This window comes from Oncorhynchus clarkii, chromosome 10 (assembly GCF_045791955.1).
Source record: "Oncorhynchus clarkii lewisi isolate Uvic-CL-2024 chromosome 10, UVic_Ocla_1.0, whole genome shotgun sequence".
NCBI classification, from domain to species: Eukaryota; Metazoa; Chordata; class Actinopteri; order Salmoniformes; family Salmonidae; genus Oncorhynchus; species Oncorhynchus clarkii.
In genome coordinates, this window is record NC_092156.1 from 49,596,633 (window position 1) to 49,619,219 (window position 22,587).

General features: G+C 43.2%; 1 protein-coding gene across 1 annotated transcript in view; it reads left to right on the top strand.

Moving 5' to 3' along the window:
• The window catches only part of LOC139418711 (transcription elongation factor SPT6-like), a 52,644-nt gene that overhangs the window by 12,444 nt on the left and 17,613 nt on the right, over nt 1–22,587 (top strand). Inside the window, exons 12-29 of the mRNA XM_071168363.1 lie at nt 1,939–2,087; nt 2,333–2,440; nt 4,160–4,289; nt 4,400–4,550; nt 9,221–9,375; nt 9,651–9,846; nt 10,208–10,353; nt 10,489–10,606; nt 10,925–11,001; nt 11,174–11,309; nt 11,499–11,636; nt 11,995–12,162; nt 14,568–14,695; nt 14,866–15,073; nt 19,581–19,728; nt 21,342–21,484; nt 21,773–21,913; nt 22,118–22,313. Coding sequence (XP_071024464.1) covers nt 1,939–2,087; nt 2,333–2,440; nt 4,160–4,289; nt 4,400–4,550; nt 9,221–9,375; nt 9,651–9,846; nt 10,208–10,353; nt 10,489–10,606; nt 10,925–11,001; nt 11,174–11,309; nt 11,499–11,636; nt 11,995–12,162; nt 14,568–14,695; nt 14,866–15,073; nt 19,581–19,728; nt 21,342–21,484; nt 21,773–21,913; nt 22,118–22,313 — 2,636 coding nt within the window. The remainder of the gene's footprint in view (nt 1–1,938; nt 2,088–2,332; nt 2,441–4,159; nt 4,290–4,399; nt 4,551–9,220; nt 9,376–9,650; nt 9,847–10,207; nt 10,354–10,488; nt 10,607–10,924; nt 11,002–11,173; nt 11,310–11,498; nt 11,637–11,994; nt 12,163–14,567; nt 14,696–14,865; nt 15,074–19,580; nt 19,729–21,341; nt 21,485–21,772; nt 21,914–22,117; nt 22,314–22,587) is intronic.

Sequence of the window (22,587 nt, forward strand, 5' to 3'; positions counted from 1 at the left end):
AACATTAAAGTTACCACAGAGTTGATCGTTCTTAGCATGGCACTTGCTTCACATTTGAGCATAGCATTCATTGTTTGTCACGACACCCAAAACCCTACCACGTAACAGTATAGGTACAGTGCGCATTTTTTGCAATTTATTGAGCTGGCACTCACCGTAGAAGCAGTAACAGTTAGGTCACACTATTTCACTCTCCTCTCTGACTGGTGTAGTTGCTTTGGGTGATTGTGTCCAATCTTGCTGTAGCATGCCAAGGCAAGATAGGCTAATGGCCATGAAAAGAGCGCCATCTTCAGCACAAATAGTGAAATGCCCCCCCATGAAGAACAGCTTTTTTGTTCTTTTTATCCCATTTTTTGGGTGGATTATACGCCGATACAAATACATCCAAAAAGGCCAATATTGTCCGATAATATCAGTCGTGCTCTATTCTCAATGTTATCAAGGTATGATATTATTGTTTTTTTTCCCAAATCAAATCTATTTTTGGGCTTAGTTGTGGTCACTTTGCAATGTACAAATTATGATCATGTTTTTCCGGCCCCCCGACCATTCACGCCGACCCGCGGCTGGATCTAGTTGCCTACCCCTGCCTTATATAGGGTACTACCTTTTACCAGAATGCGTCTTAACACAGGGCCATAGGAGAACGCTGTGGTACGAGGGGGGTCAGTGTGACCTGTATCAACAGGTCACACTGATATAGTTGATGATTGACAAGCTCTGTCCTGCACATTGTGTAAACTTGAAGCGACAGGTGTAAAAGGACCGATAAGGGATATTGTAGAAATAGAAGTTCAGGAATCAGTGCTTTTCAAAAAAAATCATAATAATAAGATTGTGTGCTCCAGTGTTGTAATGCACTAGGGGCCAGTTTCCCAGACACACAATGCCTAGAGAATCTCCCAAAAATTATGTGCCTGGTATTCTGACTTGACATATTAATAACCAGATATTGAAACAGTTCACGAGAATGCATAATAATGCATTGAATATGTTATGTGTATAATCCCATTTCCTTCCGTGCTGCGATGTAGCCTGTAAAGCGAGAAAGATGCATGTTAGAGTTTGGTTGGCACGCAGGCAAATCCTGTTATGTACGCTTTCCATTCATGTATTTTTGTGCGTTTAGTTTGCCTTACAAAGTGCACGTTGCAATGGTATTGAGATCACTATTTCTACAGGAGTATATGTTACAAACCTCCCTATTAATCCTCATTATTGATGATGTAAAATGTTACCTCCTGCTGCTTCGGGAGTTTTGGCAAACCAGGTCTGCAGTCTGAAGCTTTTATCCCCCCTGGCCAAATCCCAGGGGGAGATAAATGTTACTCCGATCTATTATAGGCTTTTTTCATGGGCTAATTGTTACCTAAAGCTAGTTAGTTGAGTTATATGTTATGGTGCATTTAATGCCTGTATTTCAACCTGTTAATTGTTGATCCAGTCCGAGGTGAGCCCTGATGGAATTTACTTTAAGCCATGTCATTCCTTTCTTGGCCGAGTTGCGGGCAGTTATTATTAAGGCCTGTTGCGTATTGAGTTTAACCTTGATTTTATTTATTTTCAGTTTACCCCAAGTTTGTGTCCTGTTCTGGCCATCGTCATGTTTATTTTGTTTGTACATTGCTGCACATAGTATACAACAGTTTTGGTGCCTCTTCTCCACTAATAAAAGCCACCCCTGGGCATTGCACTGTGTCCATTTGTCTGCCTCCTAACTGAAACCTCCACCACTAGGGAGGTTTCCCATACACTTAGTTTGTGTCCAGGAAGCTGGACCCAGATTTCCCGTTACATGGTTGTCAAAGTTCAGAAGTCTCATATCCCCATGTCTTCATAAAAGACATAGGACCAATTTAGTAAAGTCCAGCTAGTGTAACTGTTTCCCTCTCCCCTCCTTTTTCTCTTTTCCTCACCTATTCTCCCCTCCTGTAGACTGAAAGACGTCCAGTCCATAGATGAGCTGAGTGATGTGTACAGCCACTTCCTGCTGTACTACGGCAGAGACATCCCCAAGATGCAAAACACAGCCAAGGCCGCCAGTAAGAAGACGCTGAGGAAGATCAAGGAGGTTAACGAGGACGGTGGGAAAACATAAATTCTTGGGCTTATTGTTACATTTTCTTACTGAAAACTGTTATAGTAAATAACTACATTGTTACCCAGAAATGATTTGATAAGGAGATCGAAACAGCTGCAATGAAGGTGGCATTGTTGCATGGAAAGTAAAATAACGGCACCTTTTGAACAACCAGGCTTTGTCTTTATTTTTAAATGTGTTTACCACCCTCCACACTGTGTGACATCATGTCTCTTCCCTGTCATTCAGGTGAGGAGGAAGAGGTGGAGGTGGAGGTGGAGGAAGAGCAGAAGGGGCCAGACCTGAAGCTGGCATCTCGTAGAGACATGTACAGCATCTGTCAGAGCGCAGGGCTCGGTAAGTCACCTCTGCTGACCTCTAATATGGTGTCTTTTTATCCCTACTTTATTGGACATATGCTTGACTTCGTTGTGCGTGTGGTGGATGCAAGGGCCTTGACATGTGAAATGTAAACCTGGTATGCGCACATGCAGTACCCTGCTCTGCCTCAAGACATAACTTTTGGCAATCTGTCCTTTTCGTATTCAGCAGAGACTGATGTTTTAAAATTAGGGCTGTCAAAGTTAATGCATTAATAACGCATTAATGCGTTACATTTTGAATGCCTTTTAAACACATGCCCTGCACCGCGCAGTCTCCAAAGGTCCTTCACAGTGTCCTTACACAACAGCGGGTTCGACAATGCCCTAGCCAAATGGCAAAAAATTGTTGGGCGTTTCAATAACAGCCCACCTAAACAACAACCACTGAGAGATGCTCTGGCCCAACAGAAAACGAACATCACCATGCCAACCACAGCTGACCTGGAGAAACTGCAGAATCTGGGGGCAGTACTGTAGCCCTGCAAGTAATCTTCTTTATCACTCTGTTAGTGAGTGTGAGAGAGACCATGTTCTGTACATTTCCTGCTCAATGGTGTTGCATGCTTTGTGTCATCTCCTTTGGGTGATGGAGAGCTCTGATGACATTCACAGACCTGGAGAAACGCAAGGAAAGCACCAACCTCACGTGGCTGAAGATCGCCACAGCAACCGACCCAAGGTTTAAGGACCTGAAGTGCCTTCCTAGACCTGGGAGTGGTGAGGTGTGTGCTTTGGTCAGCAACTTGCTGAAGGAAGAGAGGCCTGCACAGCAACCTGATAAAGCAACAGAGTCCGAGCCACCAAAGAAGAAAGCTGCCCTCTTGTTCAGTTCTTCTGAGTCTGTGTCCGATGAAGAGGAGGAGTCCTTTGAGAAATGTGTGGAGTGTAGGCACACACCAGGCTGGCCTGCATTGCACGAAGGCTCCTGGCAACGCCTGCCACATCAGTACCTTGTGAGAGGTTGTTTTCACTCTTTGGCCGTATCGTACAGAAGAAGAGAGCAGCTTTTTCATCTGAAAATGTCAGTGGGCTTGTTTGTCTTAGCAACTTAGTCAGTGAAAAGAAATGGGAGGACGACTGAAGTGTATGGTCACAAGTTTATGTTCAGTGGAATTCATGACATTGTTGGACAGGTTTATGCTATTTCCCAGTGCTTTTTTCTTATAGCCAACCCTCCAATCGGTAACTAGGAGAACAATAATTTGGAATGGCTGACGCTTTAAGTGTGTGCGTGTGTGCGTGTGTGCGTGCGTGTGTGTGAACTTCATGAACATTTATGAGGGAGTAGGCCTGCTGGGAGCATTATTAGTAAGTTACAGGACTTTTGTATTGCCTGTTTATGGTGAAAACACTCTGATACAGAGTATTTGTTGTTTCAGTCCCTACATGCCTATAACTCAATACACTGCTTTTTTTTTTTTTTGCACCAAATTTGAGCAAATAAACTTTTGAGATGAATCGTGATGAATTATTTTAATCATTTGACACCCAAAGGAGATGACACAAATTATGCAACACCATTGAGCAGGAAATGTACAGAACATGGTCTCTCTCACACTCGCTAACAGAGTGATAAAGAAGATTACTTGCAGGGCTACAGTACTGCCCCCGTAGGACTAGTACAGTAGTCAGGGGGACTAGTACAGTAGTCAAGATTGAAGATCCTGTCTTCCTTCCCTTCTCTCTGTCTCAGACGGCCTGGCTAAGAAGTTTGGTCTGACTCCAGAGCAGTTTGGGGAGAATCTGAGAGACAGCTACCAGCGTCACGAGACAGAGCAGTTCCCTGCTGAGCCTGTAGAGCTGGCCAAAGACTACGTCTGCAGGTAACCACACCACACACACATCAGGTAGCTCTGTAGAGCTTGCCAAAGACTGTCTGCAGATAATACACACACTGACCCCCTACCTCTTTTTTTTTTCTCTCTCTCTGTAGCCAGTTTAACAGTCCTGAGGCGGTGTTGGAGGGGACTCGTTATATGGTGGCCATGCAGATTTCCAGGGAGCCTCTGGTCAGACACGTCCTCAGACAGACCTTCCAGGAGAGAGCCAAGATCAATATAAATCCCACCAAGAAAGGAAAGAAGGTACGGGAACCAAGACAATGCACTAACACTAATGTAGAGTTATTTATTTCGGGTATTTGGACTAAATGCGATATCTTATAAATAAATACAATTAAATAAATATCATCCCTATGTATCACCACTCTGCTTTACTATAGTTTAACAAACTGACAAGATACAAATGCTGTGCCAAAATATACCAAATATGAGTGAGACCTGTCTCTAGACGACAGCAAACATGCAGACAAGAGAACTAGGGCTGACCCCAATTAGTTGGCGGCAGGGTAGCCTAGTGATTAGAGCGTTCGACTAGTAACGGAACTGTTGCGAGATCGAATCCCCGAGCTGACAAGGTACACATCTGTCATTCTGCCCCTGAACAAGGCAGTTAACCCACTGTTCCTAGACCGTCATTGAAAATAAGAATTTGTCTTTAACTGACTTACCTAGTAAAATAAAGAAAAAATAAAATAGTCAACTGGTCGATTGTTTGGTCGCTAGGCTGTTGGTTGACCGAGATCGTTTTAATCAAGCAGTAACAAATATATATACACTGCCGTTCAAAAGTTTGGGTTCACTTAGAAATGTCCTTGTTTTTGAAAGGAAAGCGCATTTTTTGTCCATTAAAATAACATCAAATTGATCCGAAATAAAGTTTTGACATTGTTAATGTTGTAAATGACTACTGTAGCTGGAAACGGCTGATTTTTAATGGAATATCTGCATAGGCATACAGAGGCCCATTATCAGCAACCATTTCTCCTGTGTTCCAGTGGCACGTTGTGTTAGCTAATCAAAGTTTATAGAAGTGAATCGCAAATTCAAAACCGTTGGACAGCAACATAATACGCTAAAGCACTGATCATTGGGAACGAGACTGCTAAGGCTTCATCCATAAGTTAGGTAGGTAGTCTAGCCTACAAAACTAAAACATTCCAGATGTTCAAATCAAAAGGCCTGATCTAAAATGACATCAATATTGTAACCACATCCCAAGTGGTGACACATTCAGAACTCAAAAGATGATTTAGTATTTATACTGAACAAAAATATAAACACGACATGAATAAAATTTCAACTATTTTACTGAGTTACAGTTCATATTAAGAAAATCTGTCAGTTGAAATAAATTCATTAGGCCCTAATCTATGGATTCCACATGACTGGGCAGGGGCAAAGCCATGGGTCGGCCTGGGAGGGCATAGGCCCATCCACTTGGGAACCAGGCCCAGCCAATCAGACTGAGTTTTTCCCCACAAATGGACTTTATTACAGACAGCAATATTTAATCAGCTGTCCGGGTGGCTGGTCTCAGACGTTCCCACAGGTGAAGAAGCGGAATATGGAGGTCCTGGGCTGGTGTGGTTAAACGTGGTCTGCGATTGTGAGGCCGATTGGAAGTACTGCTAAATTCTCTAAAACGACGTTGGGAGGTGGCTTATGGTAGATATATGGTAGATAAAAAAACATTAAATTATCTGGTAGCAGCTCTGGTGGACATTCCTGCAGTCAGCATGCCAATTTCATGCTCCTTTGTATTCTGTGACAAAACTGCACATTTTAAAGTGACCTTTTAGTGTCCCCAACACAAGGTGCACCTGTGTGATGATCATGATGTTAATCAGCTTCTTGATATGCCACACCTGTCAGGTGGATGGATTATCTTGTCAAAGGAGAAATGCTCACTAACAGGGTTGTAAACAAATTTGCACACAATTTGAGAGAAATAAGCTTTTTGTGCATATGGGACCTTTTCTGTGATCTTTTATTTCAGCTCATGAAACATGCGACTAACACTTTAAATGTTGCGTTTATTTTTTGTTCAGTATACTTTAAAAACTCTGACGAAGGCCAAGAGAATAAGAAACACTTAAGTCAGAAAACAAAAATATAAAAATGCTTCTGTTTTCAATGATGTAGCCGACGATGCGGTACTCGTGGTCATTTTATGGAGAACAAAAACTACTTGCCTACATTTGAACACCAGGACAGAAGCTTCAGACAGATGTCTGAAGATTCCCAATTAAGTAGCCTAGTTTTGTTTGTCTACGTGAAGAGAACTCGGGCCTATCACTCGCAGCCCACATCTTCCAATGCATTGTGGAAAAGTGTGCATCAAATTCTACTAGGCGAAGAGCTGAAATGAGTAACATCCTGGCATTTAAACCATACCCGATTTAGAAATTTCACATGCTATTAAACATTCTATTTTTGCGTACTGAGATTACGTGATTGCATTGTTTCCTGTTTTTTTTCCGGAAGCGCATCCCCATATCTAATTGTTCAGCTATTGTCAAAGCTGAAATTAGAATGACATCCGGTCATTTAAAGTATACTTGATTTTCGAAATGTTTTAAACATAATTTTTTTTGCATACTCAAATGGCCTACTATTTAGAACCCAAGTGTGGGCGTTCAGACACGACCACTGTCGTAAAGGCCTAACACTTGAAGATGGTATTTTCTAACTTTGTTAGTCATCTTGGCAATAGAACAAGCTTTCAAATGATGCCCACCTGACCCAGATTGTGATTTTAAAATGGGCTGTTTTCTGGATTGCTTAAACAAAAACAGTAATTGTGTGATGGTGGGGATACAGGGCTGTGTTCATAACAACTACAAGTGTGCTTTCTCTAGTTCTTCAAAGACACAGCTAGGAGAGCTCAAAAAAGCACCTTTATAATGTAAGTCATAAAAGTGCATTGGAATAACTTGAACTGAGAGGTGTGTGGCCACTTGGAGACACCAGTTAGACCTCTCACTCAAACCCTTGTAATTTTGTCTTTCGTTGCACCTACCCCAACTTTTCTATTAATATTCTTATCAATGTATCCAGAGTGTTTTCAGATTTCGCTATCAAACAAATGCAGTGAAAAGTACAGTAAATGTAAAATACTGTACAGTGCCTTCAGAAAGTATTCACACCCCTTGACTTATTCTACATTTTATTGTTACAGCCTGAATTCAAAATAGATTAAATATGTTTTTTTCTCACCCATCTACGCACAATACCCCATAATGGCAGTGAAAATGTTTTTGTAAATGTTTTCACATTTATAGAAAATTAAATGCAGAAATATCTCATTAACATAAGTATTCACACCCCTCACTCAATCCTTTGTAGAAGGACTTTCTGGGTAAGTCTCTAAAAGCTTTCCATACCTGGATTGTGCAACATTTGCCCATTTAAAAAAATATATTTTCAAAATTCTTCAAGCTCTGTCAAATTGGTTGTTAATCATTGCTAGACAACCATTTTCAGGTCTTGCAGTAGATTCCAAGCAGATTTAAGTCAAAACTGTAACTCGGCCACTCAGGAACATTCACTGGCTTCTTGGTAAGCAACTCCAGTGTATATTTGTGTTTAATAGTCACATTTGCAGGGTGTGATTGCAGGGTACAGTGGAAATCTTGCAGGACTAAGTGAAGTAAAATAGGTAGCTAACTAGTGGTGGATATTCAGCAGCCTGATGGTCTGAGGGTAGAAACTATTGGCCAGTCTTTCATTTTTTTGTCATGGTGCCCTTGTACTGTCTCTGTCATTGAAGCGGGGAGAACAGGGCATGGCATGGCTTGGCCTTCCTGTGACACCTGGTGTTGTAGGGTAGGGGTCCTGTAGGGCAGGCAGTGTGCACCCAATGGTGCGTTCGGCTGCACGTATCACCCTCTCAAGAGTCTTGCGGTCCGCGGCGGTGGAGTTGCCGTACCAGGCTGTGATGCAGGCCAAAAATATGCTCTTGATGGTGCTCCTGTAGAACACTGTGAGGGCCCTCGGGACTGGCCAAATTTCTTCAGCATCCTGAGGTTGAGGAGCGGCTGTTGTGCCTTCACTACGGTGTCTGTGTGGTTAGACCATTTCAGCTTCACTGAGATATGTACGATTTGGAAATGGAAGTTAATGATCGTCCCCACGGCGGCCCCCATTGATGAGGATGGGGGTGTGTGCAGCCTGGTTCCTCCTGAAGTCCACAATCAGCTCCTTTGTTTTGCTCACGTTGAGGGAGAGTTTACCTGTCACCACGCCATCAGAGGGCCTACGTCCTCCCTGTAGGCTGTCTCGTTGTTGGTAATCAGACTGTCGTGTCATCAACCAACTTGAGGATAGTTTAAACTGTGTAAGACCATCCAGTCGTGGGTATACAGGCAATACAGGAGGGGGCTGAGGACGCATCTTTGTGGGCCCCCATGTTGAGAATCAGTGTTATCATGCACCTGTATCGAAGTAGGGGCAGCGGGGAAAAATACATGTCATCTATGCACTTAAATAGCAAATGGAGGACGCTTTTCCCCGTGGTCTATTTTCATGCCAGCCAGGTATGCTATACTCCTGTTGTAAATACAAGCAATGTGCTTAATATTACGAATGTTGAGAAATAAATATAGTAGTCTTATAGATAGCTGATGAGATCCTCCTCTATTTAGTAGAGGCCATCACCCTGTTTTCTCCCACAATTGCATAGCCTTTAGAAATGTAGCCGCATGAGAGCTTGGAGAAGCCTAATTTCCGGACCGATGCGTATTGGTGAATCGTTGCATCCCTAATGGTTATACATATGCGTTTTCATATTTCTTCTTTAAGAAACATTTAAATTAATCCCCTTTCCTTCTAGGTTAATTCCCACAAGTATAAAGGGTTAAGACATTATCCTCTTTGTACCATGCCATGTTAATTGACCTCCGGTTTGTTATTAGGATATGGATGAGGCCCATTTTGGCTACTCCTTCAAGTACCTGAAAAACAAGCCAGTGAAGGAGCTGAACGGAGAACAGTTTTTAAAGATGTGCCAGGCTGAGGAGGAGGGACTTCTCACCATTGACATCTGCATCGACCTCCTAGGGGTCAAAGGGTAAGGGGAGAGGCATTGGCCTCCATTGAGGTCAAAGGCGAAGGGCATCGACCTCATAGGGGTTAAAGGGTATGGGGAAGACAACCTTTAAGTTACCCCTTGTTTCCTGGAATGGTCAATTGTGCAAAATATGTATTTTGTCTGTTCTGCTGGTTTGTTCAGAACAAAGCTAAAGGCTTCTGCTCTATTATTTCCTTCTGCTCAAACCTTCTCCACGGATTCTTTAATTTTGGTTCATAATAATTTATCTCCCCCTCTTCCTATCTCCCCACCAGGCTTGCAGGTGACCAGACGTACTTTGATGAGATCAAGCAATTCTATTACAGAGATGAGTTCAGCCACCAGGTGCAGGAGTGGAACAGACAGAGGACCCTGGCCATCGAACGCTCCCTCACACAGTTCCTCTACCCTCAGATGGCCAAGGAACTCAAGAACAAACTCATCGCAGAGGCCAAGGACAACATCATCAAGGTATATACTCGATAGTGTTACAGCACACCTAGCTACATCCAGGACTCAGTATCATGAATTCCATATACTGTTGAATACTTCAAGAGTTGCCGTAACTTGATCATTGGAGATTTTTTGTAACTTTTTAATGATATTGTGAATTTCAATTTAGAATTGCCGATGTTCCAGCACATGTTGTGAATAAACATCCATTTCAAGCTTTAGTGTACATTTGGTCACAGTGGTGTATTATTCCTCTTCTGGTTCACCTTTGACCCTAGTCGTGTTGCAGGAGGCGGTATAACTGGCTGAAGGTGTAACGGTGTGGTGTAGGTTTGGTGTGTGGTGTAGGTGTACATTGTGATATTGTGTGTACGTCCAGTCGTGTTGCAGGAGGCTGTATAACTGGCTGAAGGTGGCTCCCTACAGACCAGACCAGCAGCAGGCGGAGGAGGAGGATGATGATCTGATGGATGAGAGTCAATCAAAAGGCATCAGAGTCCTGGGAGTGGCCTTTGCAGACAGCAGGTACGTGTGTGTGTGTGTGTTTGCACAAAAGGGAAGGCGGTGTGTGGGCGTGTTTTGTTTGTTTGTGGTATCCTCCAACTTATTGTATACCATATGCATTAATAATAACTGAAAGTTGTAACTCTGTTACCATAGAGACACGCCAGTGTTCTGTTCTCTGATCAACGGCGAGGGAGAGGTGGTGGACTTCCTCCGTCTGCCTTACTTCCTGAAGAGGAGGAATGCATGGAGGGAGGACGAGAGGGACAAAAAGGTACAACCTATCCTCTCCTCTGCCCACCTGTCATGCCATCTTATCATTTAGCCATGCATTCATAGGAAACATCACTTCGTCAGTGTAGTTGTATCAAAGATAGTTCACCAAAAGTCAAGAAATCACTTTGGAAGCGTCATGTATTCCAGGAGATATTGCAGTACACGCTTTGGGTTTGTTTAATCAGCTGCTGTGACCAACCTGTTCATCCTTAGATTTTGTCTCGTTTTATTTTGTTCTACTCAGTCTTTTATATCATACTTTCATTCATATGATTATTATCATGGAGCGTAATATTGTAGTGTTTTGTCTCCTCAGCTCCAGGACATTGAGAACCTAAAGAAGTTCCTGATCAGTAAGAAACCTCACGTGGTGGCTGTTGCCGGGGAGAATAGGTGAGCCTTCTACGACTACTGACCACATTGGAGAAGAAAAACCTTTCTCTGTATGTGCAGAGAGCGCTTAAGAGTTGGTTCTTGTTGGTTTATTTTTGGATACCTACGGTAAAGGGCTTTTTTGGCGTGCGTGTTTGTTGCGTGTGTGTGTTTGTTGCGTGTGTGTGTGTAGAGATGCCCACATGATAATGGAGGACATTAAGAGGACAGTGAGTGAGTTGGAGCAGGAGTCTTCTCTGCCTGCTGTGGGAGTGGAGCTGGTGGACAATGAACTGGCCATGCTTTACATGAACAGCACAAAGTCTCAGGTACACACACTCCGTATACGTGGGCGCACACACACACACACACACACACACAGTCCACATGAACTGCAAGAAATCAACAAGTCTGCTCTGACACAGCATGAATGCATAGCTACGCAATACACACACATCTGATGACACATATCTAACCATACTCATGACTCCTCCCTCCCCTATTCTCTCTCGCTCCAGACTGACTTCAGGGACTACCCTCCGCTGCTGCGCCAGGCCGTGTCCGTAGCCAGGAAGATTCAGGATCCCATGGTGGAGTACTCGCAGGTCTGCAGCACAGACGAAGACATCCTCTGCCTCAAACTACACCCTCTTCAGGTGAGACACTGAGTGTGTGATCTGTCCTCAGGACCCATATTCATAAAGCCTCGGAGTGGAAGTGCTGATATAGCAATCTTAAATGTTGTTTAATTTAGATCATAATGAATAAGATTATATGGACACGGGGGACCCAATCCTAGATCTGCTTGAAAATTGTCAGAGAAAGGTCATCGATACTCAGTGGCCTTCACGGTATGTTGATTATATGGTACCCTTTCTTTCTCCTCTCTCCTCTCTCCCTGTCTCCCCACCTCTCTCCCTCTCTCCCCACCTCTCTCCCTCTCTCCCCACCGTCTCCCCTCCCTGCCCACCGTCTCCCCTCCCTCCCCACCGTCTCCCCTCCCTACCCTCTCAGGAGCATGTAGTAAAGGAGGACCTGCTGAATGCTCTGTACTGTGAGTTTATAAACCGGGTCAACGAGGTGGGGGTGGATGTGAACAGGGCCATATCTCACCCCTACACACAGAGCCTGGTCCAGTTCGTCTGTGGCCTCGGACAAAGGAAGGGATCGCACCTGCTCAAGGTCCGTCTTTGTTTCTCGCTCTCTGTGTCTGCCTGCCTGCAGGTGTTGAGTCAGAGCCGTGTTCAGTATGTCTGTGCTTGCTCCATGTCTGTACACGGTCTGTATTGTGTCTCGCCCTCTCAGAAGCGAGTCCTGTGTCATGCTAATGTGTACAGTGGGGCAAAAAAGTATTTAGTCAGCCACCAATTGTGCAAGTTCTCCCACTTAAAAAGGTGAGAGAGGCCTGTAATTTTCATCATAGGTACACTTCAACCATGACAGACAAAATGAAGGGAAAAAAATCCAGAAAATCAAATTGTAGGATTTTTTAATTAATTTATTTGCAAATTATGGTGGAAAATAAGTATTTGGTCAATAACAAAAGTTTATCTCAATACTTTGTTATATACCTTTTGTTGGCAATGACAGAGGTCAAACGTTTTCTGTAAGTCTTCACAAGGTTTTCACACACTGTTGCTGGTATTTTGGCCCATTCCTCCATGCAGATCTCCTCTAGAGCAGTGATGTTTTGGGGCTGTTGCTGGGCAACACAGACTATCAACTCCCTCCAAAGATTTTCTATGGGGTTGTGATCTGGAGACTGGCTAGGCCACTCCAGGACCTTGAAATGCTTCTTACGAAGCCACTCCTTTGTTGCCCGGACGGTGTGTTTGGGATCATTGTCATGCTGAAAGACCCAGCCACGTTTCACCTTCAATGCCCTTGCTGATGGAAGGAGGTTTTCACTCAAAATCTCACAATTTTTTATTTCACCTTTATTTAACCAGGTAGGCAAGTTGAGAACAAGTTCTCATTTACAATTGCGACCTGGCCAAGATAAAGCAGTTCGACACATACAACGACACAGAGTTACACATGGAGTAAAACAAACATACAGTCAATAATACAGTATAAACAAGTCTATATACGATGTGAGCAAATGAGATGAGATAAGGGAGGTAAAGGCAAAAAAAGGCCATGGTGGCAAAGTAAATACAATATAGCAAGTAAAACTTGAATGGTAGATTTGCAGTGGAAGAATGTGCAAAGTAGAAATAAAAAATAATGGCGTGCAAAGGAGCAAAATAAATAAATAAAATAAATACAGTAGGGAAAGAGGTAGTTGTTTGAGCTAAATTATCGGTGGGCTATGTACAGGTGCAGTAATCTGTGAGCTGCTCTGACAGTTGGTGCTTAAAGCTAGTGTGGGTGTTTCCAGTTTCAGAGATTTTTGTAGTTCGTTCCAGTCATTGGCAGCAGAGAACTGGAAGGAGAGGCGGCCAAAGAAATAATTGGTTTTGGGGGTGACCAGAGAGATATACCTGATACATGACCCCATTCATTCTTTCCTTTACACGGATCAGTCGTCCTGGTCCCTTTGCAGAAAAACAGCCCCAAAACATGATGTTTCCACCCCCATGCTTCACAGTAGGTATGGTGTTCTTTGGATGCAACTCAGCATTCTTTGTCCTCCAAACACAACGAGTTGAGTTTTTACCAAAAAGTTATATTTTGGTTTCATCTGACCATATAACATTCTCCCAATCTTCTTCTGGATCATTCAAATGCTCTCTAGCAAACTTCAGACAGACCTGGACATGTACTGGCTTAAGCAGGGGGACACGTCTGGCACTGCAGGATTTGAGTCCCTGGTGGCGTAGTGTGTTACTGATGGTAGGCTTTGTTACTTTGGTCCCAGCTCTCTGCGGGTCATTCACTACCCCCCCGTGTGGTTCTGGGATTTTTGCTCACCGTTCTTGTGATCATTTTGACCCCACGGGGTGAGATCTTGCATGGAGCCCCAGATCGAGGGAGATTATCAGTGGTCTTGTATGTCTTCCATTTCCTAATAATTGCTCCCACCGTTGATTTCTTCAAACCAAGCTGCTTACCTATTGCAGATTCAGTCTTCCCAGCCTGGTGCATGTCTACAATTTTGTTTCTGGTGTCCTTTGACAGCTCTTTGGTCTTGGCCATAGTGGCGTTTGGAGTGTGACTGTTTGAGGTTGTGGACAGGTGTCTTTTATACTGATAACAAGTTCAAACAGGTGCCATTAATACAGGTAACGAGTGGAGGACAGAGGAGCCTCTTAAAGAAGAAGTTACAGGTCTGTGAGAGCCAGAAATCTTGCTTGTTTGTAGGTGACCAAATACTTATTTTCCACCATAATTTGCAAATAAATTCATTAAAAATCCTACAATGTGATTTTCTCGATTTTGTTTCTTCTCATTTTGTCTGTCATAGTTGAAGTGTACCTATGATGAAAATTACAGGCCTCTCTCATCTTTTTAAGTGGGAGAACTTGCACAATTGGTGGCTGACTAAATACTTTTTTGCCCCACTATATGTAGTCCTTTGTCCTTTTGTAAAGGAGCAACATTAGACATTTTTACAGTATTAGTATACCAGCGATGTCTCTCCCCAGATCCTAAAACAGAACAACACTCGTTTGGAGAACAGGACTCAGCTGGTCACCATGTGTCACATGGGCCCCAAGGTCTTCATCAACTGTGCCGGCTTCATCAAGATAGACACCGCCTCGCTCGGAGACAGGTTCGTGTGTGTGTCTCTCTGTGTGTGAAGGGCAAAATGTTATATTTAGAGTTTTTGTTTTTTTTTCTACCTAGAATGTTCTTCCCCCACTGCGCATTCCTATGGAAAAATATGTTTTAAATTTTTATGTCCAATAATTGACAGTTGTTTTGTATGCTCTCCTTCTGCAGTACGGACTCATACATCGAGGTTCTGGACGGGTCCAGGGTGCACCCGGAGACGTATGAGTGGGCCAGAAAGATGGCGGTGGACGCTCTGGAATACGACGAGTCCGCGGAGGACGCCAACCCGGCCGGTGCGCTAGAGGAAATCCTGGAAAACCCGGAGCGACTCAAAGACCTGGATCTTGATGCCTTCGCTGAGGAGCTGGAGAGACAGGTATGGACAGAAGGGTGTGTTGGGGGAGGTTTGTGTGTGTTCCTGTCTTATATGTTGTACTTAAATTCCCTGAGAACTTTATTCTCTCCACATATTCCTTTTCAATGACCTCACCTGTCCAATCCTTGCCGGGTTACGTTTATAAGAACAACATGACATGTCCCCTCACCTTGTCTCTCCCCTGCAGGGTTACAAACATTGCATGTATGATATATTCCCCTTGTTATCCATCTTACCTCTGTTCTCTCCTGTAGGGTTATGGTAACAAGGGCATCACACTGTATGATATACACTCCCCTACATATTTACTTGGACAGTGAAGTTGAAACGTTTCATTTGGCTCTATACTCCGGCATTTTGGATTTGTGATCAAATGTTTTATTTGAGGCGACAGTACAGAATGTCTTTTTTTGTTTTAGGGCATACATGTATATCTGTTCTACCATTTAGAAATTAAAGTGAATGATGTAGCTAGTCCCCCGCATTTTGAAGGTGTCATAAGTATTTGTTTAATTCACGTATGTTAAAGTAGTCGAAAGTGTGGTCTAAGGCACTGCATCGCAGTGCTTGAGGCGTCACTACAGATCCGGGTTTGATCCCGGGCTGTGTCGCAGCCTGCTGCGACCGGGAAACCCATGAGGCGACGCACAATTGGCCCAGGGTTGTTCGGGTTAGGGGAGGGTTTGGCCGGCCGAGATGTCCTTGGCCCATCGCGCTCTAGTGACTGCTGTGGCAGGCCGGGCGCATGCACGCTGACACGGTCGCCAGTTTTACGGTGTTTCTTCCGACACATTGGTGCGGCTGGCTTCCAAAGAGCAGTGCAGCTTGGCAGGGTCGCATATTTAGAGGACGCATGGCTCTTGACCTTCCGTAGAGTCCGTACGGGAGTTGCAGCGATGGGACAAGACTGTAACTAACAATTGGATATCAACATTTAAGTTTAAGTTGTCAAGTTTAGTATTTGGTCCCATATTACTAGCCCGAAGTGACTACATCAAGCTTGTGACTCTACAAACTTGTTGGATGCATTTGCAGTTTGTTTTGGTTGTGTTTCAGATTATGTTGTGCCCAATAGAAATTAATGGTAAATAATGTGTCAAAGGCTAGGTAGGAGAAAACTGAGGATGGATGAACAACATTATAGTTACTCCACAATACTAACCTAAATGACATAGTGAAAAGAAGGAAGCCTGTATAGAATATAAATATTCCAAAACATGCATAAGTCACTAAAGTAATACTGCTACAAATGTGGCAAAGAAATGAACAAATTCACCTTTCAGCAGGACAATAACCTAAGTCATAAGGCCAAATATACATTCAAGTTGCTTACCAAGACGACATTCTGAATGGCCTAGTTACAGTTTTGACTTAAATCGTCTTGACAAGCCTTGAAAATGGCTGTCTATCCAATCAACATGACATAGTTTGAATAATTTTTTAAAGAGTAATGTGCAAATATTGCACAATCCAGGTGTGCAAAGATCTTAGAAACTTATCCAGAAATAATAACATGTATTGACTCAGAGATGTGAATACTTATATATATTAAATATTTCTGTATTTCATTTTCAATAATAATACATGTTAAAAAATTCTGAAAACATGTTATGGGGTGTTGTGTGTAGATGGGTGAGGAAAATCCATCTTGAATTCAGGTTGTAACACAACAAAATGTAGGTATACGTCAAGCGGTATGAATACTTCCTGAAGGCACTTTATTAAAACAAATAGTGGCTGTTTTGTCTTCGATGATTTATTATTGGATTGGTGTGGTGACGGACAGTAAACACTGGTTAAATCAAATAGAAACGGGCTGTCGAACTGAGCGACTCATTTAAATGTGTTTTGGTTGTGAGCTAACTTTGTCCAACATGTACATGGGTACACTGTGGGGTCTGAAATTGACACCCTTGATAAAGATGAGCAATAATAACTGTGTAAAATAAATCAATCAAATACTGAGCAAAATTGTATGCTCAAAAAAATATATTGTTATATTGTTTTATATATTGTATATTGTATATTATATTGTTTTATACTAATACATCAATTAGCAATAAGGTTAGCATGTCTTGGAGGTATGGTCTTTGACCTTCTTTCTCACTCATCATTATTCACGATTCAATCAGGATTATGCGTAATCATGGTAGCATCCACATTAATGGTCTCCCGACTGGCGCAGTGGTCTATGGCACTGCATCTCAGTGCTATAGGCATGACTATAGACCCTGGTTCGGTTCCAGGCTGTATTGGGAGTCCCATAGGGCGGCGCACAATTGGCCCAGTGTCGTTAGGGTTTGGCCGGGGTAGGCCGTCATTGTAAATAAGAATTTGTTCTTAACTGACTTGCTTTAGAAGTGCTTAGAACCATATTCGTATTTATAATAAAAGTGAAACCAAGCTGACACACTACATTATTTACCATTCTTATTTACCAACTTTGATGTAGTCATTTGCGTGCTAGGAAGATGGGACCAAATACTAAAACTTTGGACTACTTTATTAATAAGAATCTTTAGGGGTGTCAATATTGTTGACCCAACCTTTCTGAAAAAAATATATACTTAAATGAAATCACTTTCTCTGAGCAATTGCATTAGTATAAAATATAATTTCCCAATTTTTTTGAGCATACAATATAGCTCTGTATTTTAATTCATCAGAGGTGTCAATTTCAGACCCCACTGTATATTTGTTGTCTTAAAGGGAGAGTTGCTATGGGTTCTCTATCCATTTTGAGGTTGATTAGGTGTGTGGCACACTGATTGGAGTCACCTCATTAGTCAGGATGTGCTTCACCTGTGCTGACCAAGCTGGTTTTTAAGACCTGCTAGCCCAGTGCATCAGTTGGAAAGGAGACGTTGGAAAAGCTACACCTCACCTTAGCGGAGGTACAATTTACAGCTCCACCACTTTAATTAGCCAAAAAAAGCCTGAGTTTTGTGTCTCCCCCCGTTTATTTTTTCCATGTAGTTTTGCTCCGTTTTACACCCTATCCTAAGTCTGTGTGTTTATTTCCTTTAGTGTCTTTTCTGACTCCAATCTAGTGGGTTCTAAAACCCCCCTCCCTGTTGCTTTTCTAACTATAAGTGTATCTTTCAGAACCCCGTTTGAAACCCCTTTGTTTTTTTTTGTCAGAGTATCTTTGTTAGTCACTGTGAGCGACGACATTTTGAGGTTGTCTTTTGGGAACGTAAAACTGTCAAAATAAATACATAGGGTAGTCTCTTATGTAGGGTTATGGTAACAAGCTCTATATCACTGTATGAGATGTATATGTGGGCTGGGAATTGACAGGGACCTCACGATACAATATTATCACGTAATTTAAGGGCCGTAATGTATTGTAGGGTGTCCATCCACTCTGTCCAGAGTGGGTGAAAACAGGCTTTGGTGGTGATAACTTCCCTTCCTTATGTTATAAAATACATTTTACCAAGACAAATATGATTATTCATGTTCTGAATTGTTCAGTGGGGTCTCTCTAACATATCATTAGTATTATATCCAAAAAGTTGGATTTCGTAACCTCATAAATCCAATAAAAGCACAGAGCTCTGTTGACATAGCAATGCAGGTTTCTTGTGCCGTCTTCAAAGTTGTTTCCGCGAGTCGCAAAAAGCTAAATTAGCATGACACGAGCTGAATTAAATGTGAAAGCTTACGGTACACTCAGTGCACTGTTGACATTTCATAGAGATTCACTTGATTTTGTGTCAAATCTGAAGAAAATTGAAAAAGATCAGTAATTTCGAATTAATATGATAAACGTATCCTAAAATATGAAAATACGACGTCATGTCTCAATCGATATTCATCTTACCTCTATATATTTTTTTATGTCCTGCAGATTTGAGAAGAAAGATGACGAGTTCAACGGGAAAGTGAGCCTGTCAGGTAGCCAGTAGCCTTAATTTTTGCACGGAATCCAGCCTAGCTGACGCGATGTAATTTCTCTGTTTTTCTACCACTTTTTTTCTCTGGCCTCAATTGATTTAGTCACCCTAATTCAGAACATCCTACAAGGGTAAAAACTTACATTTCAAGCAGATTATGATAGAGACATTAGGTTTTCTTAGATGATTATCTACACAATTAACCAATTGGTCAAAATATTAGTTTTTGATTGGACACCCTATGTATTATGTATTGCGATTCGATACTGCGATTTTGTGATTCGATGTTCCAAGCATATTGCTCACCATATTTCTGCTGCAGAGGGACAAGAGAGCCATGAGAAATTTTTTGATCCGTCATGGAAATAAAAGTACTGGAAACAAATTGAGTTTGGTGCAGGTACAGCCGACTAGCGCAAAAATAATATTGTGATATTGTCCAAAATAATATTGCGATATATCACCAACAATTATATCCCGATATGTAACTGTATTTATTTTTCCACTCATCACTAATGATATATGTTATTCTCCTCTGTACGGTTATGGTAACAAGCTCTATATCGCTGTTCGACATATATTAACCTTGATTCTCCCTTTCCCTGTAGGGTTACGGTAACAAGGGCATAACGCTGTATGATATCCGTGCTGAGTTGAGCTGCAGGTATAAGGACCTGAGAGTTCCCTACAGAGCTCCTAACACCGAGGAGGTGTTTAACCTGCTCACCAAGGAGACACCTGAGACCTTCTATATAGGTAACACACACATCTTCTACATAGGTAACACTCACATAAACTCAGCAAAAAAAGAAGGACCCTGTCTTTCAAAGATCATTTGTAAAAATCCAAGTAACTTCACAGAACTTCATTGTAAAGGGTTTTAACACTGTTTCCCATGCTTGTTCAGTGAACCATAAACAATGAATGAACATGCACCTGTGGATCGGTCGTTAAGATGCTAACAGCTTACAGACGGTAGGCAATTAAGGTCACAGTTACGAAATCTTAGGACGCTAAAGAGGCCTTTCTACTGACTCTGAAAAACACCAAAAGAAAGATGCCCAGGGTCCCTGCTCATCTGCGTGAACGTGCCTTAGGCATGCTGCAAGGAGGCATGAGGACTGCAGATGTTGCCAGGGCAATAAATTGCAATGTCCGTACTGTGAGACGCCTAAGACAGCGCTACAGGGAGACAGGATGGACAGCTGATCGTCCTCGCAGTGGCAGACCACGTGTAACAACACCTGCACAGGATCAGTACATCTGAACATCACACCTGCGGGACAGATACATGATGGCAACAACTGCCCGAGTTACACCAGGAACGCACAATCCCTCAAACAGTGCTCAGACTGTCCGCAATAGGCTGGACTGAAAGCTTGTAGGCCTGTTGTAACGCAGGTCCTCACCAGACATCACCGGCAACAACGTCGCCTATGGGCACAAATCCACTATCGCTGGACCAGACAGGACCGGCAAAAGTGTTCTTTACTGACGAGTTGTGGTTTTGTCTCACCAGTGGTGATGGTCATATTCACATTTATCGTTGAAGGGAATGAGCGTTACACCGAGGCCTGTACTCTGGAGCGGGATTGATTTGGAGGTGGAGGGTCCGTCATGATCTGGGGCGGTGTGTCACAGCATCATCGGACTGAGCTTGTTGTCATTGCAAGCAATCTCCACGCTGGGCGTTACAGGGAACACATCCTCCTCCCTCATGTGGTACCCTTCCTGTAGGCCTATCCTGACATGACCCTCCAGCATGACAATACCCGCCAGCCATACTGCTCGTTCTGTGTGTGATTTCCTGCAAGACAGGAATGTCAGTGTTCTGCCATGGTCAGCGAAGAGCCCGGATCTCAATCCCATTGAGCACGTCTGGGACCTGTTGGATCGGAGGGTAAGGGCTAGGGCCATTCCCCCCAGAAATATCCGGGAACTTGCAGGTGCCTTGGTGGAAGAGTGGGGTAACATCTCACAGCAAGAACTGGCATATCTGGTGCAGTCCATGAGGAGGAGATGCACTGCACTACTTAATGCAGCTGGTGGCTACACCAGATACCGACTGTTACTTTTGAGTTTGACCCCCCCCCCCCCTTTGTTCAGGGACACATTATTCCATTTCTGTTAGTCACATGTCTGTGGAACTTGTTCAGTTTATGTCTGTTGTTGAATCTTGTTATGTTCATACAAATATTTACACATGTTAAGTTCACTGAAAATAAACTCAGTTGACAGTAAGAGGACGTTTTTTTTTTTTTTTTGCTGAGTTACATACACACACACATTTTACATTCTATGTAGCTAACACAAATACTGCTCACATACTCACGACCTTGTCTCTCCTCTCGCTCCCCGTTCGTCTCCAGGTAAGCTGATCACCAGTGTCGTGACAGGCATTGCTCACCGGCGCCCACAAGGGGAGAGTTATGACCAGGCCATAAGGAACGACTCTACCGGGCTGTGGCAGTGCCCCTTCTGTCAACAGGACAACTTCCCTGAACTCAGCGAGGTGAGATACCCTCACCCCATGGCTTCTGACCTTAAAGCCTCTTGCTCATTTCCCTCATTACCCGTTGATGACTTTAAATGGTGGTTTTGGAAATAAAAGACACTTTAGAGGAAACATCTGTTCTATGTTTTGGTTTGTGTTCCTCTTCTTATTCTTCTTCCTCTCTCTACCTGCCCCTTCCCCACATCTTCCTATTGCTTTCTGTCTCTTTCTTTTCTATCTGTTTTTCGCCTGCTCCCTTCCCCCTTCTATCTCCCTTCCTGTCTCCTCTTCCCCTCTCTCTGCTAGGTGTGGAACCATTTTGACAGTGGATCATGTCCAGGCCAGGCCATCGGTGTGAGGTCTCGAATGGACAACGGTGTCCAGGGCTTCATCCCCACCAAGTTCCTCAGTGACAAGGTGGTCAAGCACCCTGAGGAGAGGGTCAAGGTGAGACACAGCTGCACATTCACACGCTAGCTCTCTCTTTCTCACACACACACACCGTCCAGCACGGACACATCTGAATCAAGTAATCACACCGGTCTTGTAGCTCTCGAGGACTTGGGTTAGAGAAATCTTCTACAGTTGTTTCCAGGAGTTAGTTGAGTTCCTGTACAAGTGTTCACCCGTCTCCCCTCCTCCCTCTCCCAGGTGGGTATGACCGTACACTGTCGCATCATGAAGATTGACATTGAGAAGTTCAACGTGGACCTGACGTGTCGTACGTCTGACCTGATGGATAAGAACAATGAGTGGAAGCTTCCTAAAGACACCTACTACGACTTTGACGCAGAGACAGAAGACACTAAGGCAGAGGAGGAACTCAAGAAGAAACAGCAGAGAACCAGTAGGTATACACGACGAGTACACAATAGTATACAGAGAATAAACTGTCCGAACCAGTTTGGGCTGGCACAATTACCGTATAACAGTGTAATCCACGGTTATGGATGAAGACTGCCCTAAAAATAACATAATGACATAAAACACTTTTTGTGGGAAGAAAAGCTGACTGAAGATGGGACGGCCGGGCATCCGTTTCTGGTGTAACATGGACTCTACAGTAACATGGGCATTCAACTTTTTTTTGCGCCTTGCTGAAACAAGCAAGGTTTTGCAGC